This window comes from Notolabrus celidotus, chromosome 1, assembly GCF_009762535.1.
Source record: "Notolabrus celidotus isolate fNotCel1 chromosome 1, fNotCel1.pri, whole genome shotgun sequence".
Taxonomy (NCBI): Eukaryota; Metazoa; Chordata; class Actinopteri; order Labriformes; family Labridae; genus Notolabrus; species Notolabrus celidotus.
Genome location: NC_048272.1, coordinates 31,183,846 through 31,210,332, shown reverse-complemented (window position 1 = coordinate 31,210,332; position 26,487 = coordinate 31,183,846). Strand labels below are relative to the sequence as shown.

Sequence of the window (26,487 nt, the reverse complement as noted above, 5' to 3'; positions counted from 1 at the left end):
CAAAGCGACAGGTAAAACAGACTGGTGAGTATGACCTTGATTTACAGACAGGTGAGGCTGACAGGTAAGTATGACCTCAGTTTACACAAAGACAGCTGAGGCTGACAGGTAAGTATGACCTCGGTTTACAAACAGACAGCTGATGCTGACAAGTAAGTATGACCTCAGTTTACAGACAGACAGCTGATACTGACAAGTAAGTATGACCTCAGTTTACATAAAGACAGCTGAGGCTGACAGGTAAGTATGACCTCAGCAGCTGTCTTCTGTCCTGCTCTCATGTAGAAAACAAAGGCACAGTCACAGTTTCTGGACGGCAGGTGATCCAAACGTCTCAGTTCGTCCGTGAAACCTGGAAGAGATGAGTCCAGAGACACCAGCTCAGGTAAGACCGTGCCAGTCCCTGAATCCTGCAGACACGGGTGAGAGGAAGACTGGTGAAACAGAAAACAAGACTGAATCAATAAATCAGTCTCAGTGTGGTCTTTGGTACCTTCAGGGTCTCAGGTGTCAGCAGGCCCAAGTGTGACAGGAAGAGTCTTGCCGTCTGAAACTTGGTTGCAAGTGGTGGGAGCTTATTGGTAGTCATGACGGGTGGATGCTTGCTCACCTGTGGCCAAGCCTCGACTTGTCTGCACCTCTTCAAAGCTGCTCTCACACACTCCAGCTGCTTCTGCACCTGACAGAGGAGGAGGAGTTAAGACCTCAAACACACCTGAATTACTACTGACTACTACTACTGACTGAAAACCCTATTTCTATCAAAATCAGCTTACACATCAAAGATTTGTGCCAAAAGTTTAAGGAAAAAATAATCATGTCCCTCTGATTTTAGTATAAATCATTTTTAAAATCAACTAATCTGGATTATCAGTGCTCTGATTAGGACATTTGACAGTTCAGGTTTTTAGCAGTGCAAAGAACAACAGGTACAAAAACAGCACTGATTCACTTTAAGTGGTTTCATTTATGACAGAAAACAGAACAGTAAAAGAATATTTATCCCGTTTCATTTCCAAGTTCGCTTAAACATATACATATTATTAAACAGTTAGAAAGGAGGCAGACCTCGAACTCATAGTGAAATAATGGCTTCAAAGTCTGAGGACTTGGGTTAGGTCTTGGGTCTTTCTGAACCCATGAAACTCACTGAACCCCTAAAATCGGAATACTGCCTAACTCCTGGGCGCAGATTCTTACCTCAATGCTAACAGTTTCATGCAGATCTGGAATACTTAGATCTGCTTTCACTGTGGCCACTGTGTCTATGCTTTCGGGCAGCAGCTGATGTGTGATGTCACATCGTATCCCAGCATCCTCCTGGGCTGCAGCACCAGGTTCTGGGCTCAGAGTTTTCTGCTGTGGATAATCAGATGATAGAGACAAAACAAAGTCTTTGAAAGACAAAGGGTTCAACATATGTTTCATAATTAATATTTCACTACTCATCGCTGTTATAAGTGATCGGTTGTCAACCCATTAGTTATCCAGTGGTAATCAATATATCCTTTTGGGAGTGATAGTCAACTTGTCAGGACTCTCACTGTGGCCAGCAGTCAGCAAGAAAGACTTCAGACGCAGAGTCCTACTATGGGCACAGATTATAGAATTGTGCATGCTGAAAGAACAGAGTTGTGTTCACATCAAATGCGAATAAAATCATTGGACCAGTCAATTACATTCTTGTCTGTTTTCTGCAAACTGTCAAAGTTCACTGAAACTAAAGGAGAGGATACTACTCGCACTTCAAGCAGAAACCACAACACCTGGAACCTAAATCTGGCTTTTATCAGATTAGACTACGTAGAATCTGTAAACATTAAGTGGTCACCTGAGTGTGTGTTCTTCCTTCTCTGGGCTGCAGGTGTTGCTGTAGAGTCCAGGTGTGACATCCTGATGGTCCTCTGATCAGAACTCTGAGTGACGGTTCTACACAAACCGAATGTAAAGACATGAATAATTATATCTCTCCTGGTTTGCTGTCAACACTATTTTAAGATTCTGCATTGATCCTGTACTGATCTGATGTTGTAAGGGAGCTTTTGGGTTAATGGGGCTCCTCTATCGAGTTCAGCGTTGGTCAAGGATTGGTGAGTTAGGACTGACCTGGTTCAGGTCCCTGTGGTTGTTCCAGAAAGGCCAGGATCACTGAGCCGTCCACCACAAAATATCTGAACTTCTTCACACTGCTGTCACTCGAGGGGGAGCAGCTAATCTGAGTGCCCTCGACCGCCAGGATCCTGAGGAAAGGGAAAGCCCCTGAAACCTGCATAACACTAAGATATAAAGACAAAGATTAAAACCTGACAGACACCATGACATCTGTCAAACTCAACAGTGGTGTTATTCGGTGTTATCGGAATCTGGTCCTAATGTGGTCTCATTCCCATTCAGGCTTTTCCCAATCTGGTCTAATGGTGAACTGAATGCTGTCAGTATATCCGGTCTTAGGCAGGGGATAAAGGCATGTCTGCTGTTGCCACAGCCTGACCAACCTTGCTTCCTTACTCTCTGTCCACATCATGCAGCGTATTGCTCAGGCACAATCAGGAACAACAGCCCTGAAGTCGTTTGACGGTCAGAAGCAGCTAATCGGGCCATAATCAGCCCTCATGCAGATCAATAATGTGGTCTCAGTTCACATGGTTTACACAATCTGAACTGTGAAAATGAAGATTCTGCTGCAAAAATGTCAGCACCTTCATTGACCTGGTACCTCTACAGTGGTGTTTGTTTTGCTCACCAGCTCAGCGTGGCCTCAGCCGCGTCCTTCACCCTCAGAGAAGCCGGGTTGAAGTCCTTCTCCTCCTTACACTTCACGTCCTGTTCCTGTCTGGACTTACTGCCTGAAATCCCCAACTCCACAATCTCCAAGACCTCCAACAGACTCTCCTGAAAACACATAAAACATAACACAGATATACTTTTTATGATATACTGTATGCATAAATCCTCGATTATGGTTGGCTGGTTTGAAGCCTTTGTAAAAAACTCTGACTGCGTTTTGTGAGTACTACAACATATTATATCAAAATGGGTTTGTTTTACCGAAACATTACAAAACAAATATTTTAAGCACTTTAAAGGGGACATATGCCCTTTTTCAACCATTTAATACTCAATTATACATTATAATATAATATAATGTAATATAATATAAATGTTTATATTATATAATATAATATATCATACATACAATTATAATATATAATATAGATATGATATATTAACATTATAATATTAATAATAATAATTAATTAATTAATAACAATAATAATATGTGTCGGTCTACAGTGCTGCAGGAGACAGCACTGTCCGGCCTTATATGTTTGAACCGGAGTCAGATGTAATTGCAGAATCCACACACAAAGTTGTCTGGCATATTGAGATATCATCTGCCAAATGTCCGGTGGAAAAAATACTAAATACAGATAAGATACACATTCGTTCACAACGTGCAGTGAAGTTTCGGATTTTTGCTGTCACCCAAACGCCTCATGTCAAGTTTGATTGACAGCTGCACGGAGAGACAGCATAAGACCTGACTGCTCCACAAAATATCAGGGAAACGCTTCTCTGTTGATTATAAAAGAATGAGCGGAGACCAAGACTAACTTCAACTTATATCCGAGGAAGACGGTAAACAAGGAGACTCCCATACAGGCGGGAGGGGGATCAAAGATCAACCGGATTGTAACCGGTGCATTAAATCCAAAGCGCGAGCACATCGCATCGATCGGCATTACAGACAGTCTCCACAAGTTGATCAGGATGAAATCTGGAGAAATCTACACTACACTGAGTGAAAGGAGGGACAGGAGGACTCTGCTGCTTGTGCTGACTTTATAGATCGAAATAAACGAAACAAAAACGTCTTTTCTCCAGCACATTCTGCGGGACATAAAGTATGAAATGTACATTTTAACAACAAATCAAACATGCAGTTAAACACAGCTCCAAAGCCCTACATGTCTGCAAACACTGATGAATGATTATTATATTATATTATATTATATTATATTATATTATATTATATTATATTATATTATATTATATTATATTAACGCCCCCCGCACCTCCACCTTCAGGCAGTGACGCGCTGTCTAGGGGTGCATGGTCATGATCATATTAATTATTAATTGATTAATTTTAAAATGTTTGTATGATTTTCTGATTTTCTCCATGACAGGCTTTAGGGTGTCCCTGAAGGTGACGTGGAGGAGTTGAAGACACAGGAATACTTGACAAAGAAAAATCGTATTGTGACGTCATAAGGCAAGCCTGGTGATGTCATAATGCAGGTTGATTCTGATCAGACTCAAGAGGACACTAACTAAGGACTGGTGGGCTAATTTCACATTTTGTGAGTGAGTTAATACTCAAGACACCCACATATATGTGCTGTTTTTTGGGTAACCTGGACATTTACCCTTTTTATAGTATCCAGGTAATTCCAAGAAAGGGAGACACCTGTCTTGGAATTACCTGGATATCTACCTGTTGTTGATTACCTGGATATCAATCTATAGTGGAGTACCTGGACATCTACTTTTTTTTTTTTGAACCTGGAAATGTATCTTTCTTTGAGTTGCCTGGATAACTACCTGTCTTGGAGTTACTTGGATATCCACAGTTGCAAGAAAAAGTAAGTGAACCCTTTGGAATTACTTGGATTTCTGCATAAATTGGTCATACAATGTGATCTGATCTTGTTCTAAGTCCTGAAAATAGACAAACACAGCCTGCTTAAACTAATATCACAACAAATTATAAGTATATTTAATGCTTTGTAATACGGCCAGTGTGTATAGATCTGCCGGAGTGTGGTGTATGAAACACTGAACGAGCCACTGTGCAACTGACCAGCATTTGTTATGTCCTTCTCTGTTCAGATTTAAAGTGTTGGTCTGGATACTCTTTCAAGCCTCCTTTATCCTTTGAATACACAACGCAGAGTTCATTAAACCATCCAGCTGCAGTAAAGTGCAGTTGACTGTGGTTACATGTGCCTTACTTAGAATATGTGGATATATACCTTTCTTCTTTTTACCTGGATATCAACCTTACTTGGAGCTACATGGATATCTTCCTGCCTTGGAGTCACCTGGATATCTACATGTCTCAGAGTTATATGGATATCTAAGTGTTTTGAGTAATCCGGATATCTACATGTTTATGAGTTTGCTGGATATGTGCCTTACTTGGAATATGTGGATATCTACCTGTCTTCTTTTTACCTGGATATCTACCTGTTTTTGTTCACCTGGATATCAATCCATCTTGGAGTTACCTGGATATCTGCCTGCTTTTTAGTTTACTGGATATCGGCCTGTCTCAGAGTTACCTGGATATCTACGTGTTTTAAGTAATGCGGATATCTACGTTTCTTTGAGTTCACTGGATATCATCCTTACTTGGAATACATGGATATATACCTGTCTTCTTTTTGCCTGGATGTCAACCTTACTTAGAGCTACCTGTTTGTTAGTTTACTAGATATTGGCATGTCTTGGAGTTACCTGGATATTTACCTGCCTTGGAGTTACCTGAATATCTACTTGTTTTTGTTTACCTGGATATCTACATGTCTCAGAGTTACCTGGATATCTACGTGTATTGAGTAATCCGGATATCTACGTGTTTTTGAGTTTGCTGGATATGTGCCTTACTTGGAATATGTGACTATCTACATGTCTTCTTTTCACCTGGATATCTGCCTTACTTGGAGCTACATGGATATCTGCCGGTCTCTTTTTTTAAGTGGAAATCAATATATCTTGGAGTTACCTGGATATCTAAGTGTTTTGACTAATCTGGATATATGTGTTTTTGAGCCTTCTGTCTTCTTTTTACCTGGATATCAACCTTACTTGGAGCTACATGGAAGTCTACTTGTCTTCTTTTTTACCTGGATATCAATCTATCTTGGAGTTACCTGGATATCTTCCTGCCTTGAAGTCACCTGGATATCTACATGTCTCAGAGTTACCTGGATATCTAAGTGTTTTAAATAATCTGGATATCTACGTGTTTTTGACTTCACTGGATATGTGCCTTACTTGGAATATGTGGATATCTACCTGTCTTCTTTTCAACTTGATATTTGCCTTACTTGGAATTACATGGATATCTACCTGTATTTGTACACCTGGATATCAATCGTTGTTGCAGTTACCTGGATATCTGCCTGTTTTTTCGTTTACTGGATATCGGCATGTCTTGGAGTAACCTGGATATTGGCATGTCTCGGAGTTACCTGGATATCTACGTGTTATAAGTAATCCGGATATCTACGTATTTTTTAGTTCACTGGATATCGGCCTTACTTGGAATACGTGGATATCTACCTGTCTTCTTTTTACCTGGATATCTACCTTTTTTTGTTGACCTGGATATCTGTCCATCTTGGAGTTACCTGGATATCTGCCTGTTTTTTAATTCATTGGATATCGGCCTTACTTGGAATACGTGGAAATTTACCTGTCTTCTTTTTGCCCGGATATCAACCTTACTTAGAGCTACCTGTTTGTTAGTTTACTAGATATTGGCCTGTCTTGGAGTTACCTGGATATTTACCTGCCTTGGAATTACCTGAATATCTACTATTTTTTGTTTATCTGGATATCAATCTATCTTGGAGTTACCTGGATATCTACCTGATTTGGAGTTACCTGGATATCTACATGTCTCAGAGTTACCTGGATATCCACATGTTTTCGAGTTTCCTGGATATGTGCCTTACTTGGAATATGTGTATATCTACCTGCTTTGGAGTTACCTGGATATCAGCATGTCTTGGAGTTACCTTGATATCTACGTGTTTTAAGTAATCTGGATATCTACGTGTTTTTGAATTTTCCTGGATATCTGCCTTACCTGGAATATGTGGCTATATACCTTACTTGGAGCTACATGGATATCTACCTTTCTTATTTTTACCTGGATATGCATCTATCTTGGAGTTACCTGGATATCTTCCTGCCTTGGAGTCACCTGGATATCTACATGTCTCAGAGTTACCTGGATATCTAAGTGTTTTAAATAATATGGATATCTACGCGTTTTTGAGTTTGCTGGATATGTGCCTTACCTGGAATATGTGGCTATATACCTTACTTGGAGCTACATGGATATCTACCTTTCTTATTTTTACCTGGATATGCATCTATCTTGGAGTTACCTGGATATCTACCTGCCTTGGGGTTACCTGGATATCTACATGTCTCGGAGTTACCTGGATAGCTACATGTTTTGAGTAATCCGGATATATACATGTTTTTGAGTTCACTGGATATCGGCCTTACTTGGAATACGTGGATATCTACCTGTCTTATTTTTACCTGGTTATCAACCTAACTTGGAGCTACATGAATATCTGCCTGTCTTCTTTTTTACCTGGATATCTACCTTTTTTGTTCACCTGAATATCTATCTTTTTTTGTTCACCTGGATTTTAATCCATCTTGGAGTTACCTCGATATCTGCCTTTCTTTTAATTCACTAGATATCGGCCTTTCTCGGTATTGCCTGGATATCAATCTATCTTGGGGTTACCTGGATATCTACCTGCCTAGGAGTTACCTGGATATCTACATGTCTCGGAGTTACCTGGATATGTACGTGTTTTTGAGTTTGCTGGATGTCTGCCTTACTTGGAATATGTGGATATCTGCCTGTCTTCTTTTTACCTGGATATCAACCTTACTTGGATCAACCTATTTGTTAGTATGCTGGATATCGGCCTATCTTGGAGTTACCTGGATATCTGGCTTTCTTGGAGTTACCTGGATATCTACCTGCCTTGGGGTTACCTGGATATCTACATGTCTCGGAGTTACCTGGATAGCTACATGTTTTGAGTAATCCGGATATATACATGTTTTTGAGTTCACTGGATATCGGCCTTACTTGGAATACGTGGATATCTACCTGTCTTATTTTTACCTGGTTATCAACCTAACTTGGAGCTACATGAATATCTGCCTGTCTTCTTTTTTACCTGGATATCTACCTTTTTTGTTCACCTGAATATCTATCTTTTTTTGTTCACCTGGATTTTAATCCATCTTGGAGTTACCTCGATATCTGCCTTTCTTTTAATTCACTAGATATCGGCCTTTCTCGGTATTGCCTGGATATCAATCTATCTTGGGGTTACCTGGATATCTACCTGCCTAGGAGTTACCTGGATATCTACATGTCTCGGAGTTACCTGGATATGTACGTGTTTTTGAGTTTGCTGGATGTCTGCCTTACTTGGAATATGTGGATATCTGCCTGTCTTCTTTTTACCTGGATATCAACCTTACTTGGATCAACCTATTTGTTAGTATGCTGGATATCGGCCTATCTTGGAGTTACCTGGATATCTGGCTTTCTTGGAGTTACCTGGATATCTACCTGCCTTGGGGTTACCTGGATATCTACATGTCTCGGAGTTACCTGGATAGCTACGTGTTTTGAGTAATCCGGATATATACATGTTTTTGAGTTCACTGGATATCGGCCTTACTTGGAATATGTGGATATCTTCCTGTCTTCTTTTTATCTGCATATCTACCTTTTTTTTTTTTACCTGGCTATCAATCCATCTTGGAGTTACCTGGATATCTACATGTCTCGGAGTTACCTGGATATCTACGTGTTTTGAGTAATCCGGATATATACGTGTTTTTGAGTTCACTGGATATCGGCCTTACTTGGAATACGTGGATATCTACCTGTCTTCTTTTTATCTGGATATCTACCTTTTTTTGTTTACCTGGCTATCAATCCATCTTGGAGTTACCTGGATATCTGGCTGTTTTTTAGGTCACTGGATGTCGGCCTTACTTGGAATACGTGGAAATTTACCTGTTTTCTTTTTGCCTGGATATCAACCTTAGAGCTACCTGTTTGTTAGTTTACTAGATATTGGCCTGTCTTGGAGTTACCTGGATATTTACCTGCCTTGGAATTACCTGAATATCTACTTGTTTTTGTTTACCTGGATATCAATCTATCTTGGAGTTACCTGGATATCTACCTAATTTGGAGTTACCTGGATATCTACATGTCTCAGAGTTACCTGGATATCTAAGTGTTTTGAGTAATCCGGATATCTACGTGTTTTTGAGTTTGCTGGATATGTGCCTTACTTGGAATATGTGGATATCTACCTGTCTTCTTTTTACCTGGATATCAACCTTACTTGGAGCTACATGGATATCTACCTGTCTTTTTTTTTACCTGGCTATGCATCTATCTTGGAGTTACCTGGATATCTTCCTGCCTTGGAGTCACCTGGATATCTAAGTGTTTTAAATAATCTGGATATCTACGTGTTTTTGAGTTCACTGGATATCTGCCTTACTTGGAATACGTGGATATCTACCTGTCTTCTTTTTAACTGGATATCTACATATTATTGTTCACCTGGATATTAATCCATCTTGGAGTTACGTGGGTATCTACATGTCTCGGAGTTAACTGAATATATACATGTTTTGAGTAATCAGAATATCTACATGTTTTTGAATTTTCCTGGATATCTGCCTTACCTGGAATATGTGGCTATATACCTTACTTGGAGCTACATGGATATCTACCTTTCTTATTTTTACCTGGATATGCATCTATCTTGGAGTTACCTGGATATCTTCCTGCCTTGGAGTCACCTGGATATCTACATGTCTCAGAGTTACCTGGATATCTAAGTGTTTTAAATAATATGGATATCTACGCGTTTTTGAGTTTGCTGGATATGTGCCTTACTTGGAATATGTGGATATCTACCTGTCTTCTTTTTACCTGGATATCAACCTTATTTGGAGCTACATGGATATCTACGTGTCTTCTTTTTTACCTGGCTATGCATCTATCTTGGAGTTACCTGGATATCTACCTGATTTGGAGTTACCTGGATATCTACATGTCTCAGAGTTACATGGATATCCACGTGTTTTCGAGTTTCCTGGATATGTGCCTTAATTGGAGCTACATCAATATCTACCTGTCTTCTTTTTTACCTGGCTATGCATCTATCTTGGAGTTACCTGGATATCTACCTGATTTGGAGTTACCTGGATATCTACATGTCTCAGAGTTACCCCGATATCTACGTGTTTTTGAGTTTGCTGGATATGTGCCTTACTTGGAATATGTGGATATCTGCCTGTCTTCTTTTTACCTGGATATCAACCTTACTTGGAGCTACATGGATATCTACCTGTCTTCTTTTTACCTGGATATCTACCTATGATTGTTCACCTGGATAACAATCCATCTTGGAGTTACGTGGGTATCTACATGTCTCGGAGTTACCTGGATATGTACGTGTTTTTGAGTAATCAGAATATCTACGTGTTTTTGAATTTTCCTGGATATCTGCCTTTCCTGGAATATGTGGATATCTACCTGTTTTCTTTTTACCTGCATATCAACCTTACTTGGATCTGCCTGTTTGTTAGTTACCTGGATATCTACATGTCTCGGAGTTACCTGGATATCTACGTGTTTTTGAGCTTGCTGGATATCTGCCTTACTTGGAATATGTGGATATCTGCCTGTCTTCTTTTTACCTGGATATCAACCTTACTTGGAGCTACATGGATATCTACCTGTCTTCTTTTTAACTGGAAATCTACATATTATTGTTCACCTGGATATTAATCCATCTTGGAGTTACGTGGGTATCTACATGTCTCGGAGTTAACTGAATATATACATGTTTTGAGTAATCAGAATATCTACGTGTTTTTGAATTTTCCTGGATATCTGCCTTACCTGGAATATGTGGCTATATACCTTACTTGGAGCTACATGGATATCTACCTTTCTTATTTTTACCTGGATATGCATCTATCTTGGAGTTACCTGGATATCTTCCTGCCTGTGAGTCACCTGGATATCTACATGTCTCAGAGTTACCTGGATATCTAAGTGTTTAAATAATCTGGATATCTACGCGTTTTTGAGTTTGCTGGATATGTGCCTTACTTGGAATATGTGGATATCTGCCTGTCTTCTTTTTACCTGGATATCAACCTTACTTGGATCAACCTATTTGTTAGTATGCTGGATATCGGCCTATCTTGAAATTAACTGGATATATGGCTTTCTTGGAGTTACCTGGATATCTACCTGCCTTGGGGTTACCTTGATATCTACATGTCTCGGAGTTACCTGGATATCTACGTGTTTTGAGTAATCCGGATATATACGTGTTTTTGAGTTCACTGGATATCGGCCTTACTTGGAAAACGTGGATATCTACCTGTCTTCTTTTTATCTGGATATCTACCTTTTTTTGTTTACCTGGCTATCAATCCATCTTGGAGTTACCTGGATATCTTGCTGTTTTTTAGGTCACTGGATGTCGGCCTTACTTGGAATACGTGGAAATTTACCTGTCTTCTTTTTGCCTGGATATCAACCTTAGAGCTACCTGTTTGTTAGTTTACTAGATATTGGCCTGTCTTGGAGTTACCTGGATATTTACCTGCCTTGGAATTACCTGAATATCTACTTGTTTTTGTTTACCTGGATATCAATGTATCTTGGAGTTACCTGGATATCTACCTAATTTGGAGTTACCTGGATATCTACATGTCTCAGAGTTACCTGGATATCTACATGTCTCAGAGTTACCTGGATATCTAAGTGTTTTGAGTAATCCGGATATCTACGTGTTTTTGAGTTCGCTGGATATGTGCCTTACTTGGAATATGTGGATATCTACCTGTCTTCTTTTTACCTGGATATCAACCTTACTTGGAGCTACATGGATATCTACCTGTCTTCTTTTTACCTGGCTATGCATCTATCTTGGAGTTACCTGGATATCTTCCTGCCTTGGAGTCACCTGGATATCTACATGTCTCAGAGTTACCCGGATATCTAAGTGTTTTAAATAATCTGGATATCTACGTGTTTTTGAGTTCACTGGATATCTGCCTTACTTGGAATACGTGGATATCTACCTGTTTTCTTTTTACCTGGATATCAACCTTACTTGGATCTGCCTGTTTGTTAGTTACCTGGATATCTACCTGCCTTGGAGTTACCTGGATATCTACATGTCTCAGAGTTACCTGGATATCTACGTGTTTTTGAGCTTGCTGGATATCTGCCTTACTTGGAATATGTGGATATCTGCCTGTCTTCTTTTTACCTGGATATCAACCTTACTTGGATCTGCCTGTTTGTTAGTTACCTGGATATCTACCTGCCTTGGAGTTACCTGGATATCTACATGTCTCGGAGTTACCTGGATATCTACGTGTTTTTGAGCTTGCTGGATATCTGCCTTACTTGGAGCTACATGGATATCTACCTGTCTTCTTTTTACCTGGATATCTACCTATTATTGTTCACCTGGATGTCAATCCATCTTGGAGTTATGTGAGTATCTACATGTCTCGGAGTTAACTGAATATATACATGTTTTGAGTAATCAGAATATCTACGTGTTTTTGAATTTTCCTGGATATCTGCCTTTCCTGGAATATATGGCTATATACCTTACTTGGAGCTACATGGATATCTACCTTTCTTATTTTTACCTGACTATGCATCTATCTTGGAGTTACCTGGATATCTTCCTGCCTTGGAGTCACCTGGATATCTACATGTCTCAGAGTTACCCGGATATCTAAGTGTTTTAAATAATCTGGATATCTGCGTGTTTTTGAGTTTGCTGGATATGTGTCTTACTTGGAATATGTGGCTATCTACCTGTCTTCTTTTCACCTTGGTATCTGCCTTACTTGGAGCTACATGGATATCTACCTGTCTTCTTTTTACCTGGATATCTACCCGTTCGTACACCTGGATATCTGCCTGTTTTTTAGTTTACTGGATATCGGCCTGCCTTGGAGTTACCTGGATATCTACATGTTTTAAGTAATCCGGATATCTACGTGTTTTTGAGTTCACTGGATATCTGCCTTACTTGGAATACGTGGAGATCTGCCTGTTTTCTTTTTACCTGGATATCAACCTTACTTGGATCTGCCTGTTTGTTAGTTACCTGGATATCTACCTGCCTTGGAGTTACCTGGATATCTACATGTCTCGGAGTTACCTGGATATCTACGTTTTTTTGAGCTTGCTGGATATGTGCCTTACTTGGAATATGTGGATATCTGCCTGTCTTCTTTTTACCTGGATATCAACCTTACTTGGAGCTACATGGATATCTACCTGTCTTCTTTTTACCAGGATATCTACCTATTATTGTTCACCTGGATGTCAATCCATCTTGGAGTTACGTGGGTATCTACATGTCTCGGAGTTAACTGAATATATACATGTTTTGAGTAATCAGAATATCTACGTGTTTTTGAATTTTCCTGGATATCTGCCTTACCTGGAATATATGGCTATATACCTTACTTGGAGCTACATGGATATCTACCTTTCTTATTTTTACCTGACTATGCATCTATCTTGGAGTTACCTGGATATCTTTCTGCCTTGGAGTCACCTGGATATCTACATGTCTCAGAGTTACCCGGATATCTAAGTGTTTTAAATAATCTGGATATCTGCGTGTTTTTGAGTTTGCTGGATATGTGTCTTACTTGGAATATGTGGCTATCTACCTGTCTTCTTTTCACCTTGGTATCTGCCTTACTTGGAGCTACATGGATATCTACCTGTCTTCTTTTTACCTGGATATCTACCCGTTCGTACACCTGGATATCTGCCTGTTTTTTAGTTTACTGGATATCGGCCTGCCTTGGAGTTACCTGGATATCTACATGTTTTAAGTAATCCGGATATCTACGTGTTTTTGAGTTCACTGGATATCTGCCTTACTTGGAATACGTGGAGATCTGCCTGTTTTCTTTTTACCTGGATATCAAACTTACTTGGATCTGCCTGTTTGTTAGTTACCTGGATATCTACCTGCCTTGGAGTTACCTGGATATCTACATGTCTCGGAGTTACCTGGATATCTACGTTTTTTTGAGCTTGCTGGATATGTGCCTTACTTGGAATATGTGGATATCTGCCTGTCTTCTTTTTACCTGGATATCAACCTTACTTGGAGCTACATGGATATCTACCTGTCTTCTTTTTACCAGGATATCTACCTATTTTTGTTCACCTGGATGTCAATCCATCTTGGAGTTACGTGAGTATCTACATGTCTCGGAGTTAACTGAATATATACATGTGTTGAGTAATCAGAATATCTACGTGTTTTTGAATTTTCCTGGATATCTGCCTTACCTGGAATATGTGGCTATATACCTTACTTGGAGCTACATGGATATCTACCTTTCTTATTTTTACCTGGCTATGCATCTATCTTGGAGTTACCTGGATATCTTCCTGCCTTGGAGTCACCTGGATATCTACATGTCTCAGAGTTACCTGGATATCTAAGTGTTTAAATAATCTGGATATCTACGTGTTTTTGAGTTTGCTGGATATGTGCCTTACTTGGAATATGTGGATATCTACCTGTCTTCTTTTTACCTGGATATCAACCTTACTTGGAGCTACATGGATATCTACCTTTCTTATTTTTACCTGGCTATGCATCTATCTTGGAGTTACCTGGATATCTTCCTGCCTTGGAGTCACCTGGATATCTACATGTCTCAGAGTTACCTGGATATCTAAGTGTTTAAATAATCTGGATATCTACGTGTTTTTGAGTTTGCTGGATATGTGCCTTACTTGGAATATGTGGATATCTACCTGTCTTCTTTTTACCTGGATATCAACCTTACTTGGAGCTACATGGATATCTACCTTTCTTATTTTTACCTGGCTATGCATTTATCTAGGAGTTACCTGGATATCTTCCTGCCTTGGAGTCACCTGGATATCTACATGTCTCAGAGTTACCTGGATATCTAAGTGTTTAAATAATCTGGATATCTACGTGTTTTTGAGTTTGCTGGATATGTGCCTTACTTGGAATATGTGGATATCTACCTGTCTTCTTTTTACCTGGATATCAACCTTACTTGGAGCTACATGGATATCTACCTGTCTTCTTTTTACCTGGATATCTACCTATTTTTGTTCACCTTGATGTCAATCCATCTTGGAGTTACCTGGATATCTACATGTCTCGGAGTTACCTGGATATGTACGTGTTTTTGAGTAATCAGAATATCTACGTGTTTTTGAATTTTCCTGGATATCTGCCTTTCCTGGAATATGTGGATATCTACCTGTTTTCTTTTTACCTGCATATCAACCTTACTTGGATCTGCCTGTTTGTTAGTTACCTGGATATCTACATGTCTCGGAGTTACCTGGATATCTACGTGTTTTTGAGCTTGCTGGATATCTGCCTTACTTGGAATATGTGGATATCTGCCTGTCTTCTTTTTACCTGGATATCTACATATTATTGTTCACCTGGATATTAATCCATCTTGTGAGTTACGTGGGTATCTACATGTCTCGGAGTTAACTGAATATATACATGTTTTGAGTAATCAGAATATCTACGTGTTTTTGAATTTTCCTGGATATCTGCCTTACCTGGCATATGTGGCTATGTACCTTACTTGGAGCTACATGGATATCTACCTTTCTTATTTTTACCAGGCTATGCATCTATCTTGGAGTTACCTGGATATCTTCCTGCCTTGGAGTCACCTGGATATCTACATGTCTCAGAGTTACCTGGATATCTAAGTGTTTAAATAATCTGGATATCTACGCGTTTTTGAGTTTGCTGGATATGTGCCTTACTTGGAATATGTGGATATCTGCCTGTCTTCTTTTTACCTGGATATCAACCTTACTTGGATCAACCTATTTGTTAGTATGCTGGATATCGGCCTATCTTGAAATTAACTGGATATATGGCTTTCTTGGAGTTACCTGGATATCTACCTGCCTTGGGGTTACCTTGATATCTACATGTCTCGGAGTTACCTGGATATCTACGTGTTTTGAGTAATCCGGATATATACGTGTTTTTGAGTTCACTGGATATCGGCCTTACTTGGAAAACGTGGATATCTACCTGTCTTCTTTTTATCTGGATATCTACCTTTTTTTGTTTACCTGGCTATCAATCCATCTTGGAGTTACCTGGATATCTTGCTGTTTTTAGGTCACTGGATGTCGGCCTTACTTGGAATACGTGGAAATTTACCTGTCTTCTTTTTGCCTGGATATCAACCTTAGAGCTACCTGTTTGTTAGTTTACTAGATATTGGCCTGTCTTGGAGTTACCTGGATATTTACCTGCCTTGGAATTACCAGAATATCTACTTGTTTTTGTTTACCTGGATATCAATGTATCTTGGAGTTACCTGGATATCTACCTAATTTGGAGTTACCTGGATATCTACATGTCTCAGAGTTACCTGGATATCTACATGTCTCAGAGTTACCTGGATATCTAAGTGTTTTGAGTAATCCGGATATCTACGTGTTTTTGAGTTCGCTGGATATGTGCCTTACTTGGAATATGTGGATATCTACCTGTCTTCTTTTTACCTGGATATCAACCTTACTTGGAGCTACATGGATATCTACCTGTCTTCTTTTTTACCTGGCTATGCATCTATCTTGGAGTTACCTGGATATCTTCCTGCCTTGGAGTCACCTGGATATCTACATGTCTCAGAGTTACCCGGATATCTAAGTGTTTTAAATAATCTGGATATCTACGTGTTTTTGAGTTCACTGGATATCTGCCTTACTTGGAATACGTGGATATCTACCTGTTTTCTTTTTACCTGGATATCAACCTTACTTGGATCTGCCTGTTTGTTAGTTACCTGGATATCTACCTGCCTTGGAGTTACCTGGATATCTACATGTCTCGGAGTTACCTGGATATCTACGTGTTTTTGAGCTTGCTGGATATCTGCCTTACTTGGAATATGTGGATATCTGCCTGTCTTCTTTTTACCTGGATATCAACCTTACTTGGATCTGCCTGTTTGTTAGTTACCTGGATATCTACCTGCCTTGGAGTTACCTGGATATCTACATGTCTCGGAGTTACCTGGATATCTACGTGTTTTTGAGCTTGCTGGATATCTGCCTTACTTGGAGCTACATGGATATCTACCTGTCTTCTTTTTACCTGGATATCTACCTATTATTGTTCACCTGGATGTCAATCCATCTTGGAGTTATGTGAGTATCTACATGTCTCGGAGTTAACTGAATATATACATGTTTTGAGTAATCAGAATATCTACGTGTTTTTGAATTTTCCTGGATATCTGCCTTTCCTGGAATATATGGCTATATACCTTACTTGGAGCTACATGGATATCTACCTTTCTTATTTTTACCTGACTATGCATCTATCTTGGAGTTACCTGGATATCTTCCTGCCTTGGAGTCACCTGGATATCTACATGTCTCAGAGTTACCCGGATATCTAAGTGTTTTAAATAATCTGGATATCTGCGTGTTTTTGAGTTTGCTGGATATGTGTCTTACTTGGAATATGTGGCTATCTACCTGTCTTCTTTTCACCTTGGTATCTGCCTTACTTGGAGCTACATGGATATCTACCTGTCTTCTTTTTACCTGGATATCTACCCGTTCGTACACCTGGATATCTGCCTGTTTTTTAGTTTACTGGATATCGGCCTGCCTTGGAGTTACCTGGATATCTACGTGTTTTAAGTAATCCGGATATCTACGTGTTTTTGAGTTCACTGGATATCTGCCTTACTTGGAATACGTGGAGATCTGCCTGTTTTCTTTTTACCTGGATATCAACCTTACTTGGATCTGCCTGTTTGTTAGTTACCTGGATATCTACCTGCCTTGGAGTTACCTGGATATCTACATGTCTCGGAGTTACCTGGATATCTACGTTTTTTTGAGCTTGCTGGATATGTGCCTTACTTGGAATATGTGGATATCTGCCTGTCTTCTTTTTACCTGGATATCAACCTTACTTGGAGCTACATGGATATCTACCTGTCTTCTTTTTACCAGGATATCTACCTATTATTGTTCACCTGGATGTCAATCCATCTTGGAGTTACGTGGGTATCTACATGTCTCGGAGTTAACTGAATATATACATGTTTTGAGTAATCAGAATATCTACGTGTTTTTGAATTTTCCTGGATATCTGCCTTACCTGGAATATATGGCTATATACCTTACTTGGAGCTACATGGATATCTACCTTTCTTATTTTTACCTGACTATGCATCTATCTTGGAGTTACCTGGATATCTTTCTGCCTTGGAGTCACCTGGATATCTACATGTCTCAGAGTTACCCGGATATCTAAGTGTTTTAAATAATCTGGATATCTGCGTGTTTTTGAGTTTGCTGGATATGTGTCTTACTTGGAATATGTGGCTATCTACCTGTCTTCTTTTCACCTTGGTATCTGCCTTACTTGGAGCTACATGGATATCTACCTGTCTTCTTTTTACCTGGATATCTACCCGTTCGTACACCTGGATATCTGCCTGTTTTTTAGTTTACTGGATATCGGCCTGCCTTGGAGTTACCTGGATATCTACATGTTTTAAGTAATCCGGATATCTACGTGTTTTTGAGTTCACTGGATATCTGCCTTACTTGGAATACGTGGAGATCTGCCTGTTTTCTTTTTACCTGGATATCAACCTTACTTGGATCTGCCTGTTTGTTAGTTACCTGGATATCTACCTGCCTTGGAGTTACCTGGATATCTACATGTCTCGGAGTTACCTGGATATCTACGTTTTTTTGAGCTTGCTGGATATGTGCCTTACTTGGAATATGTGGATATCTGCCTGTCTTCTTTTTACCTGGATATCAACCTTACTTGGAGCTACATGGATATCTACCTGCCTCCTTTTACCTGGATATCTACCTATTAGTGTTCACCTGGATGTCAATCCATCTTGGAGTTACGTGAGTATCTACATGTCCTCGGAGTTAACTGAATATATACATGTGTTGAGTAATCAGAATATCTACGTGTTTTTGAATTTTCCTGGATATCTGCCTTACCTGGAATATGTGGCTATATACCTTACTTGGAGCTACATGGATATCTACCTTTCTTATTTTTACCTGGCTATGCATCTATCTTGGAGTTACCTGGATATCTTCCTGCCTTGGAGTCACCTGGATATCTACATGTCTCAGAGTTACCTGGATATCTAAGTGTTTAAATAATCTGGATATCTACGTGTTTTTGAGTTTGCTGGATATGTGCCTTACTTGGAATATGTGGATATCTACCTGTCTTCTTTTTACCTGGATATCAACCTTACTTGGAGCTACATGGATATCTACCTTTCTTATTTTTACCTGGCTATGCATCTATCTTGGAGTTACCTGGATATCTTCCTGCCTTGGAGTCACCTGGATATCTACATGTCTCAGAGTTACCTGGATATCTAAGTGTTTAAATAATCTGGATATCTACGTGTTTTTGAGTTTGCTGGATATGTGCCTTACTTGGAATATGTGGATATCTACCTGTCTTCTTTTTACCTGGATATCAACCTTACTTGGAGCTACATGGATATCTACCTTTCTTATTTTACCTGGCTATGCATTTATCTAGGAGTTACCTGGATATCTTCCTGCCTTGGAGTCACCTGGATATCTACATGTCTCAGAGTTACCTGGATATCTAAGTGTTTTAAATAATCTGGATATCTACGCGTTTTTGAGTTTGCTGGATATGTGCCTTACTTGGAATATGTGGATATCTACCTGTCTTCTTTTTACCTGGATATCAACCTTACTTGGAGCTACATGGATATCTACCTGTCTTCTTTTTACCTGGATATCTACCTATTTTTGTTCACCTTGATGTCAATCCATCTTGGAGTTACCTGGATATCTACATGTCTCGGAGTTACCTGGATATGTACGTGTTTTTGAGTAATCAGAATATCTACGTGTTTTTGAATTTTCCTGGATATCTGCCTTTCCTGGAATATGTGGATATCTGCCTGTCTTCTTTTTACCTGGATATCTACATATTATTGTTCACCTGGATATTAATCCATCTTGTGAGTTACGTGGGTATCTACATGTCTCGGAGTTAACTGAATATATACATGTTTTGAGTAATCAGAATATCTACGTGTTTTTGAATTTTCCTGGATATCTGCCTTACCTGGCATATGTGGCTATGTACCTTACTTGGAGCTACATGGATATCTACCTTTCTTATTTTTACCAGGCTATGCATCTATCTTGGAGTTACCTGGATATCTTCCTGCCTTGGAGTCACCTGGATATCTACATGTCTCGGAGTTACCTGGATATCTACGTGTTTTGAGTAATCCGGATATCTACGTGTTTTTGAGTTCACTGGATATCGGCCTTACTTGGAATACGTGGATATCTACCTGTCCTCTTTTTATCTGGATATCTACCTTTTTTTGTTTACCTGGCTATCAATCCATCTTGGAGTTACCTGGATATCTACCTAATTTGGAGTTACCTGGATATCTACATGTCTCAGAGTTACCTGGATATCTAAGTGTTTTGAGTAATCCGGATATCTACGTGTTTTTGACTTTGCTGGATATGTGCCTTACTTGGAATATGTGGATATCTATCTGTCTTCTTTTTACCTGGATATCAACCTTACTTGGAGCTACATGGATATCTACCTGTCTTCTTTTTTACCTGGCTATGCATCTATCTTGGAGTTACCTGGATATCTTCCTGCCTTGGAGTCACCTGGATATCAACCTTACTTGGATCTGCCTGTTTGTTAGTTACCTGGATATCTGCCTGTTTTTTAGTTTACTGGATATCGGCCTTACTTGGAATATGTGGATATCTGCCTGTCTTCTTTTTACCTGGATATCGGCCTTACTTGGAATATGTGGATATCTACCTGTCTTCTTTTTATCTGGATATCTACCTTTTTTTGTTTACCTGGTTATCAATCCTTCTTGGAGTTACCTGGATATCTGGCTGTTTTTTAGGTCACTGGATGTCGGCCTTACTTGGACTACGTGGAAATTTACCTGTCTTCCTTTTGCCTGTATATCAACCTTACTTAGAGTTACCTGTTTGTTAGTTCACTAGATATTGGCCTGTCTTGGAGTTACCTGAATATCTACTTGTTTTTGTTTACCTGGATATCAATCTATCTTGGAGTTACCTGGATATCTACCTGATTTGGAGTTACCTGGATATCTACATGTCTCAGAGTTACCTGGATATCTACGTGTTTTGAGTAATCCGGATATCTACGTGTTTTTGACTTTGCTGGATATGTGCTTTACTTGGAATATGTGGATATCTACCTGTCTTCTTTTTACCTGGATATCAACCTTACTTGAAGCTACATGGATATCTACCTGTCTTCTTTTTTACCTGGATATGCATCTATCTTGGAGTTACCTGGATATCTTCCTGCCTTGGAGTCACCTGGATATCTACATGTCTCAGAGTTACCCGGATATCTAAGTGTTTTAAATAATCTGGATATCTACGTGTTTTTGAGCTTGCTGGATATCTGCCTTACTTGGAATATGTGGATATCTGCCTGTCTTCTTTTTATCTGGATATCAACCTTACTTGGAGCTACATGGATATCTACCTGTCTTCTTTTCACCTTGGTATCTGCCTTACTTGGAGCTACATGGATATCTACCTGTCTTCTTTTTACCTGGATATCTACCCGTTTGTACACCTGGATATCTGCCTGTTTTTCAGTTTACTGGATATCGGCCTGCCTTGGAGTTACCTGGATATCTACGTGTTTCAAAAAATCCGGATATCTACGTGTTTTTGAGTTCACTGGATATCTGCCTTACTTGGAATATGTGGATATCTACCTGTTTTCTTTTTACCTGGATATCAACCTTACTTGGATCTGCCTGTTTGTTAGTTACCTGGATATCTACCTGCCTTGGAGTTACCTGGATATCTACATGTCTCGGAGTTACCTGGATATCTACGTGTTTTTGAGCTTGCTGGATATCTGCCTTACTTGGAATATGTGGATATCTGCCTGTCTTCTTTTTACCTGGATATCAACCTTACTTGGATCAACCTAATTGTTAGTATGCTGGATATCGGCCTATCTTGGAGTTACCTGGATATCTGCCTTTCTTGGAGTTACCTGGATATCTACCTGCCTTGGGGTTACCTGGATATCTACATGTCTCGGAGTTACCTGGATATCTACGTGTTTTTGAGCTTGCTGGATATCTGCCTTACTTGGAATATGTGGATATCTGCCTGTCTTCTTTTTACCTGGATATCAACCTTACTTGGATCAACCTATTTGTTAGTATGCTGGATATCGGCCTATCTTGGAGTTACCTGGATATCTGCCTTTCTTGGAGTTACCTGGATATCTTCCTCATTTGGAGTTACCTGGATATCTACATGTCTAAGAGATACCTGGATATCCACGTGTTTCCGAGTTTCCTGGATATGTGCCTCACTTGGAATATTAGGATATCTACCTGCTTTGGAGTTACCTGGATATCTACATGTCTCGGAGTTACCTGGATATCTACGTGTTTTGAGTAATCCGGATATATACGTGTTTTTGAGTTCACTGGATATCGGCCTTACTTGGAAAACGTGGATATCTACCTGTCTTCTTTTTATCTGGATATCTACCTTTTTTTGTTTACCGGGCTATCAATCCATCTTGGAGTTACCTGGATATCTTGCTGTTTTTTAGGTCACTGGATGTCGGCCTTACTTGGAATACGTGGAAATTTACCTGTCTTCCTTTTGCCTGTATATCAACCTTACTTAGAGCTACCTGTTTGTTAGTTTACTAGATATTGGCCTGTCTTGGAGTTACCTGGATATTTACCTGCCTTGGAATTACCTGAATATCTACTTGTTTTTGTTTACCTGGATATCAATCTATCTTGGAGTTACCTGGATATCTACCTGATTTGGAGTTACCTGGATATCTACATGTCTCAGAGTTACCTGGATATCTAAGTGTTTTGAGTAATCCAGATATCTACGTGTTTTTGAGTTTGCTGGATATGTGCCTTACTTGGAATATGTGGATATCTACCTGTCTTCTTTTTACCTGGATATCAACCTTACTTGGAGCTACATGGATATCTACCTGTCTTCTTTTTTACCTGGATATGCATCTATCTTGGAGTTACCTGGATATCTTCCTGCCTTGGAGTCACCTGGATATCTACATGTCTCAGAGTTACCCGGATATCTAAGTGTTTTAACTAATCTGGATATCTGCGTGTTTTTGAGTTTGCTGGATATCTGCCTTACTTGGAATACGTGGATATCTACCTGTTTTCTTTTTACCTCGATATCAACCTTACTTGGAGCTACATGGATATCTACCTGTCTTCTTTTCACCTTGGTATCTGCCTTACTTGGAGCTACATGGATATCTACCTGTCTTCTTTTTACCTGGATATCTACCCGTTTGTACACCTGGATATCTGCCTGTTTTTTAGTTTACTGGATATCGGCCTGCCTTGGAGTTACCTGGATATCTACATGTCTCGGAGTTACCTGGATATCTACGTGTTTTTGAGCTTGCTGGATATCTGCCTTACTTGGAATATGTGGATATCTGCCTGTCTTCTTTTTACCTGGATATCAACCTTACTTGGAGCTACATGGATATCTACCTGTCTTCTTTTTTACCTGGCTATGCATCTATCTTGGAGTTACCTGGATATCTTCCTGCCTTGGAGTCACCTGGATATCAACCTTACTTGGATCTGCCTGTTTGTTAGTTACCTGGATATCTGCCTGTTTTTTAGTTTACTGGATATCGGCCTTACTCGGAATATGTGGATATCTGCCTGACTTCTTTTTACCTGGATATCTACCTTTTTTTGTTTACCTGGTTATCAATCCTTCTTGGAGTTACCTGGATATCTGGCTGTTTTTTAGGTCACTGGATGTCGGCCTTACTTGGACTACGTGGAAATTTACCTGTCTTCCTTTTGCCTGTATATCAACCTTACTTAGAGTTACCTGTTTGTTAGTTCACTAGATATTGGCCTGTCTTGGAGTTACCTGAATATCTACTTGTTTTTGTTTACCTGGATATCAATCTATCTTGGAGTTACCTGGATATCTACCTGATTTGGAGTTACCTGGATATCTACATGTCTCAGAGTTACCTGGATATCTACGTGTTTTGAGTAATCCGGATATCTACGTGTTTTTGACTTTGCTGGATATGTGCTTTACTTGGAATATGTGGATATCTACCTGTCTTCTTTTTACCTGGATATCAACCTTACTTGAAGCTACATGGATATCTACCTGTCTTCTTTTTTACCTGGATATGCATCTATCTTGGAGTTACCTGGATATCTTCCTGCCTTGGAGTCACCTGGATATCTACATGTCTCAGAGTTACCCGGATATCTAAGTGTTTTAAATATCTGGATATCTACGTGTTTTTGAGCTTGCTGGATATCTGCCTTACTTGGAATATGTGGATATCTGCCTGTCTTCTTTTTACCTGGATATCAACCTTACTTGGAGCTACATGGATATCTACCTGTCTTCTTTTCACCTTGGTATCTGCCTTACTTGGAGCTACATGGATATCTACCTGTCTTCTTTTTACCTGGATATCTACCCGTTTGTACACCTGGATATCTGCCTGTTTTTCAGTTTACTGGATATCGGCCTGCCTTGGAGTTACCTGGATATCTACGTGTTTCAAAAAATCCGGATATCTACGTGTTTTTGAGTTCACTGGATATCTGCCTTACTTGGAATACGTGGATATCTACCTGTTTTCTTTTTACCTGGATATCAACCTTACTTGGATCTGCCTGTTTGTTAGTTACCTGGATATCTACCTGCCTTGGAGTTACCTGGATATCTACATGTCTCGGAGTTACCTGGATATCTACGTGTTTTTGAGCTTGCTAGATATCTGCCTTACTTGGAATATGTGGATATCTGCCTGTCTTCTTTTTACCTGGATATCAACCTTACTTGGATCAACCTATTTGTTAGTATGCTGGATATCGGCCTATCTTGGAGTTACCTGGATATCTGCCTTTCTTGGAGTTACCTGGATATCTACCTGCCTTGGGGTTACCTGGATATCTACATGTCTCGGAGTTACCTGGATATCTACGTGTTTTTGAGCTTGCTGGATATCTGCCTTACTTGGAATATGTGGATATCTGCCTGTCTTCTTTTTACCTGGATATCAACCTTACTTGGATCAACCTATTTGTTAGTATGCTGGATATCGGCCTATCTTGGAGTTACCTGGATATCTGCCTTTCTTGGAGTTACCTGGATATCTTCCTCATTTGGAGTTACCTGGATATCTACATGTCTAAGAGATACCTGGATATCCACGTGTTTCCGAGTTTCCTGGATATGTGCCTCACTTGGAATATTAGGATATCTACCTGCTTTGGAGTTACCTGGATATCTACATGTCTCGGAGTTACCTGGATATCTACGTGTTTTGAGTAATCCGGATATATACGTGTTTTTGAGTTCACTGGATATCGGCCTTACTTGGAAAACGTGGATATCTACCTGTCTTCTTTTTATCTGGATATCTACCTTTTTTTGTTTACCGGGCTATCAATCCATCTTGGAGTTACCTGGATATCTTGCTGTTTTTTAGGTCACTGGATGTCGGCCTTACTTGGAATACGTGGAAATTTACCTGTCTTCCTTTTGCCTGTATATCAACCTTACTTAGAGCTACCTGTTTGTTAGTTTACTAGATATTGGCCTGTCTTGGAGTTACCTGGATATTTACCTGCCTTGGAATTACCTGAATATCTACTTGTTTTTGTTTACCTGGATATCAATCTATCTTGGAGTTACCTGGATATCTACCTGATTTGGAGTTACCTGGATATCTACATGTCTCAGAGTTACCTGGATATCTAAGTGTTTTGAGTAATCCAGATATCTACGTGTTTTTGAGTTTGCTGGATATGTGCCTTACTTGGAATATGTGGATATCTACCTGTCTTCTTTTTACCTGGATATCAACCTTACTTGGAGCTACATGGATATCTACCTGTCTTCTTTTTTACCTGGATATGCATCTATCTTGGAGTTACCTGGATATCTTCCTGCCTTGGAGTCACCTGGATATCTACATGTCTCAGAGTTACCCGGATATCTAAGTGTTTTAACTAATCTGGATATCTGCGTGTTTTTGAGTTTGCTGGATATCTGCCTTACTTGGAATACGTGGATATCTACCTGTTTTCTTTTTACCTCGATATCAACCTTACTTGGAGCTACATGGATATCTACCTGTCTTCTTTTCACCTTGGTATCTGCCTTACTTGGAGCTACATGGATATCTACCTGTCTTCTTTTTACCTGGATATCTACCCGTTTGTACACCTGGATATCTGCCTGTTTTTTAGTTTACTGGATATCGGCCTGCCTTGGAGTTACCTGGATATCTACATGTCTCGGAGTTACCTGGATATCTACATGTTTTTGAGCTTGCTGGATATCTGCCTTACTTGGAATATGTGGATATCTGCCTGTCTTCTTTTTACCTGGATATCAACCTTATTTGGAGCTACATGGATATCTACCTGTCTTCTTTTCACC

General features: G+C 39.5%; 1 protein-coding gene across 1 annotated transcript in view; it reads right to left on the bottom strand.

Moving 5' to 3' along the window:
* LOC117819474 (ral GTPase-activating protein subunit beta-like) overlaps positions 1 to 26,487 on the bottom strand; it is a 53,498-nt gene that overhangs the window by 6,162 nt on the left and 20,849 nt on the right. Inside the window, exons 21-26 of the mRNA XM_034692869.1 lie at positions 2,744 to 2,892; positions 2,107 to 2,276; positions 1,832 to 1,929; positions 1,201 to 1,359; positions 494 to 679; positions 252 to 410 (exon numbers count right to left, since the gene is read on the bottom strand). Coding sequence (XP_034548760.1) covers positions 252 to 410; positions 494 to 679; positions 1,201 to 1,359; positions 1,832 to 1,929; positions 2,107 to 2,276; positions 2,744 to 2,892 — 921 coding nt within the window. The remainder of the gene's footprint in view (positions 1 to 251; positions 411 to 493; positions 680 to 1,200; positions 1,360 to 1,831; positions 1,930 to 2,106; positions 2,277 to 2,743; positions 2,893 to 26,487) is intronic.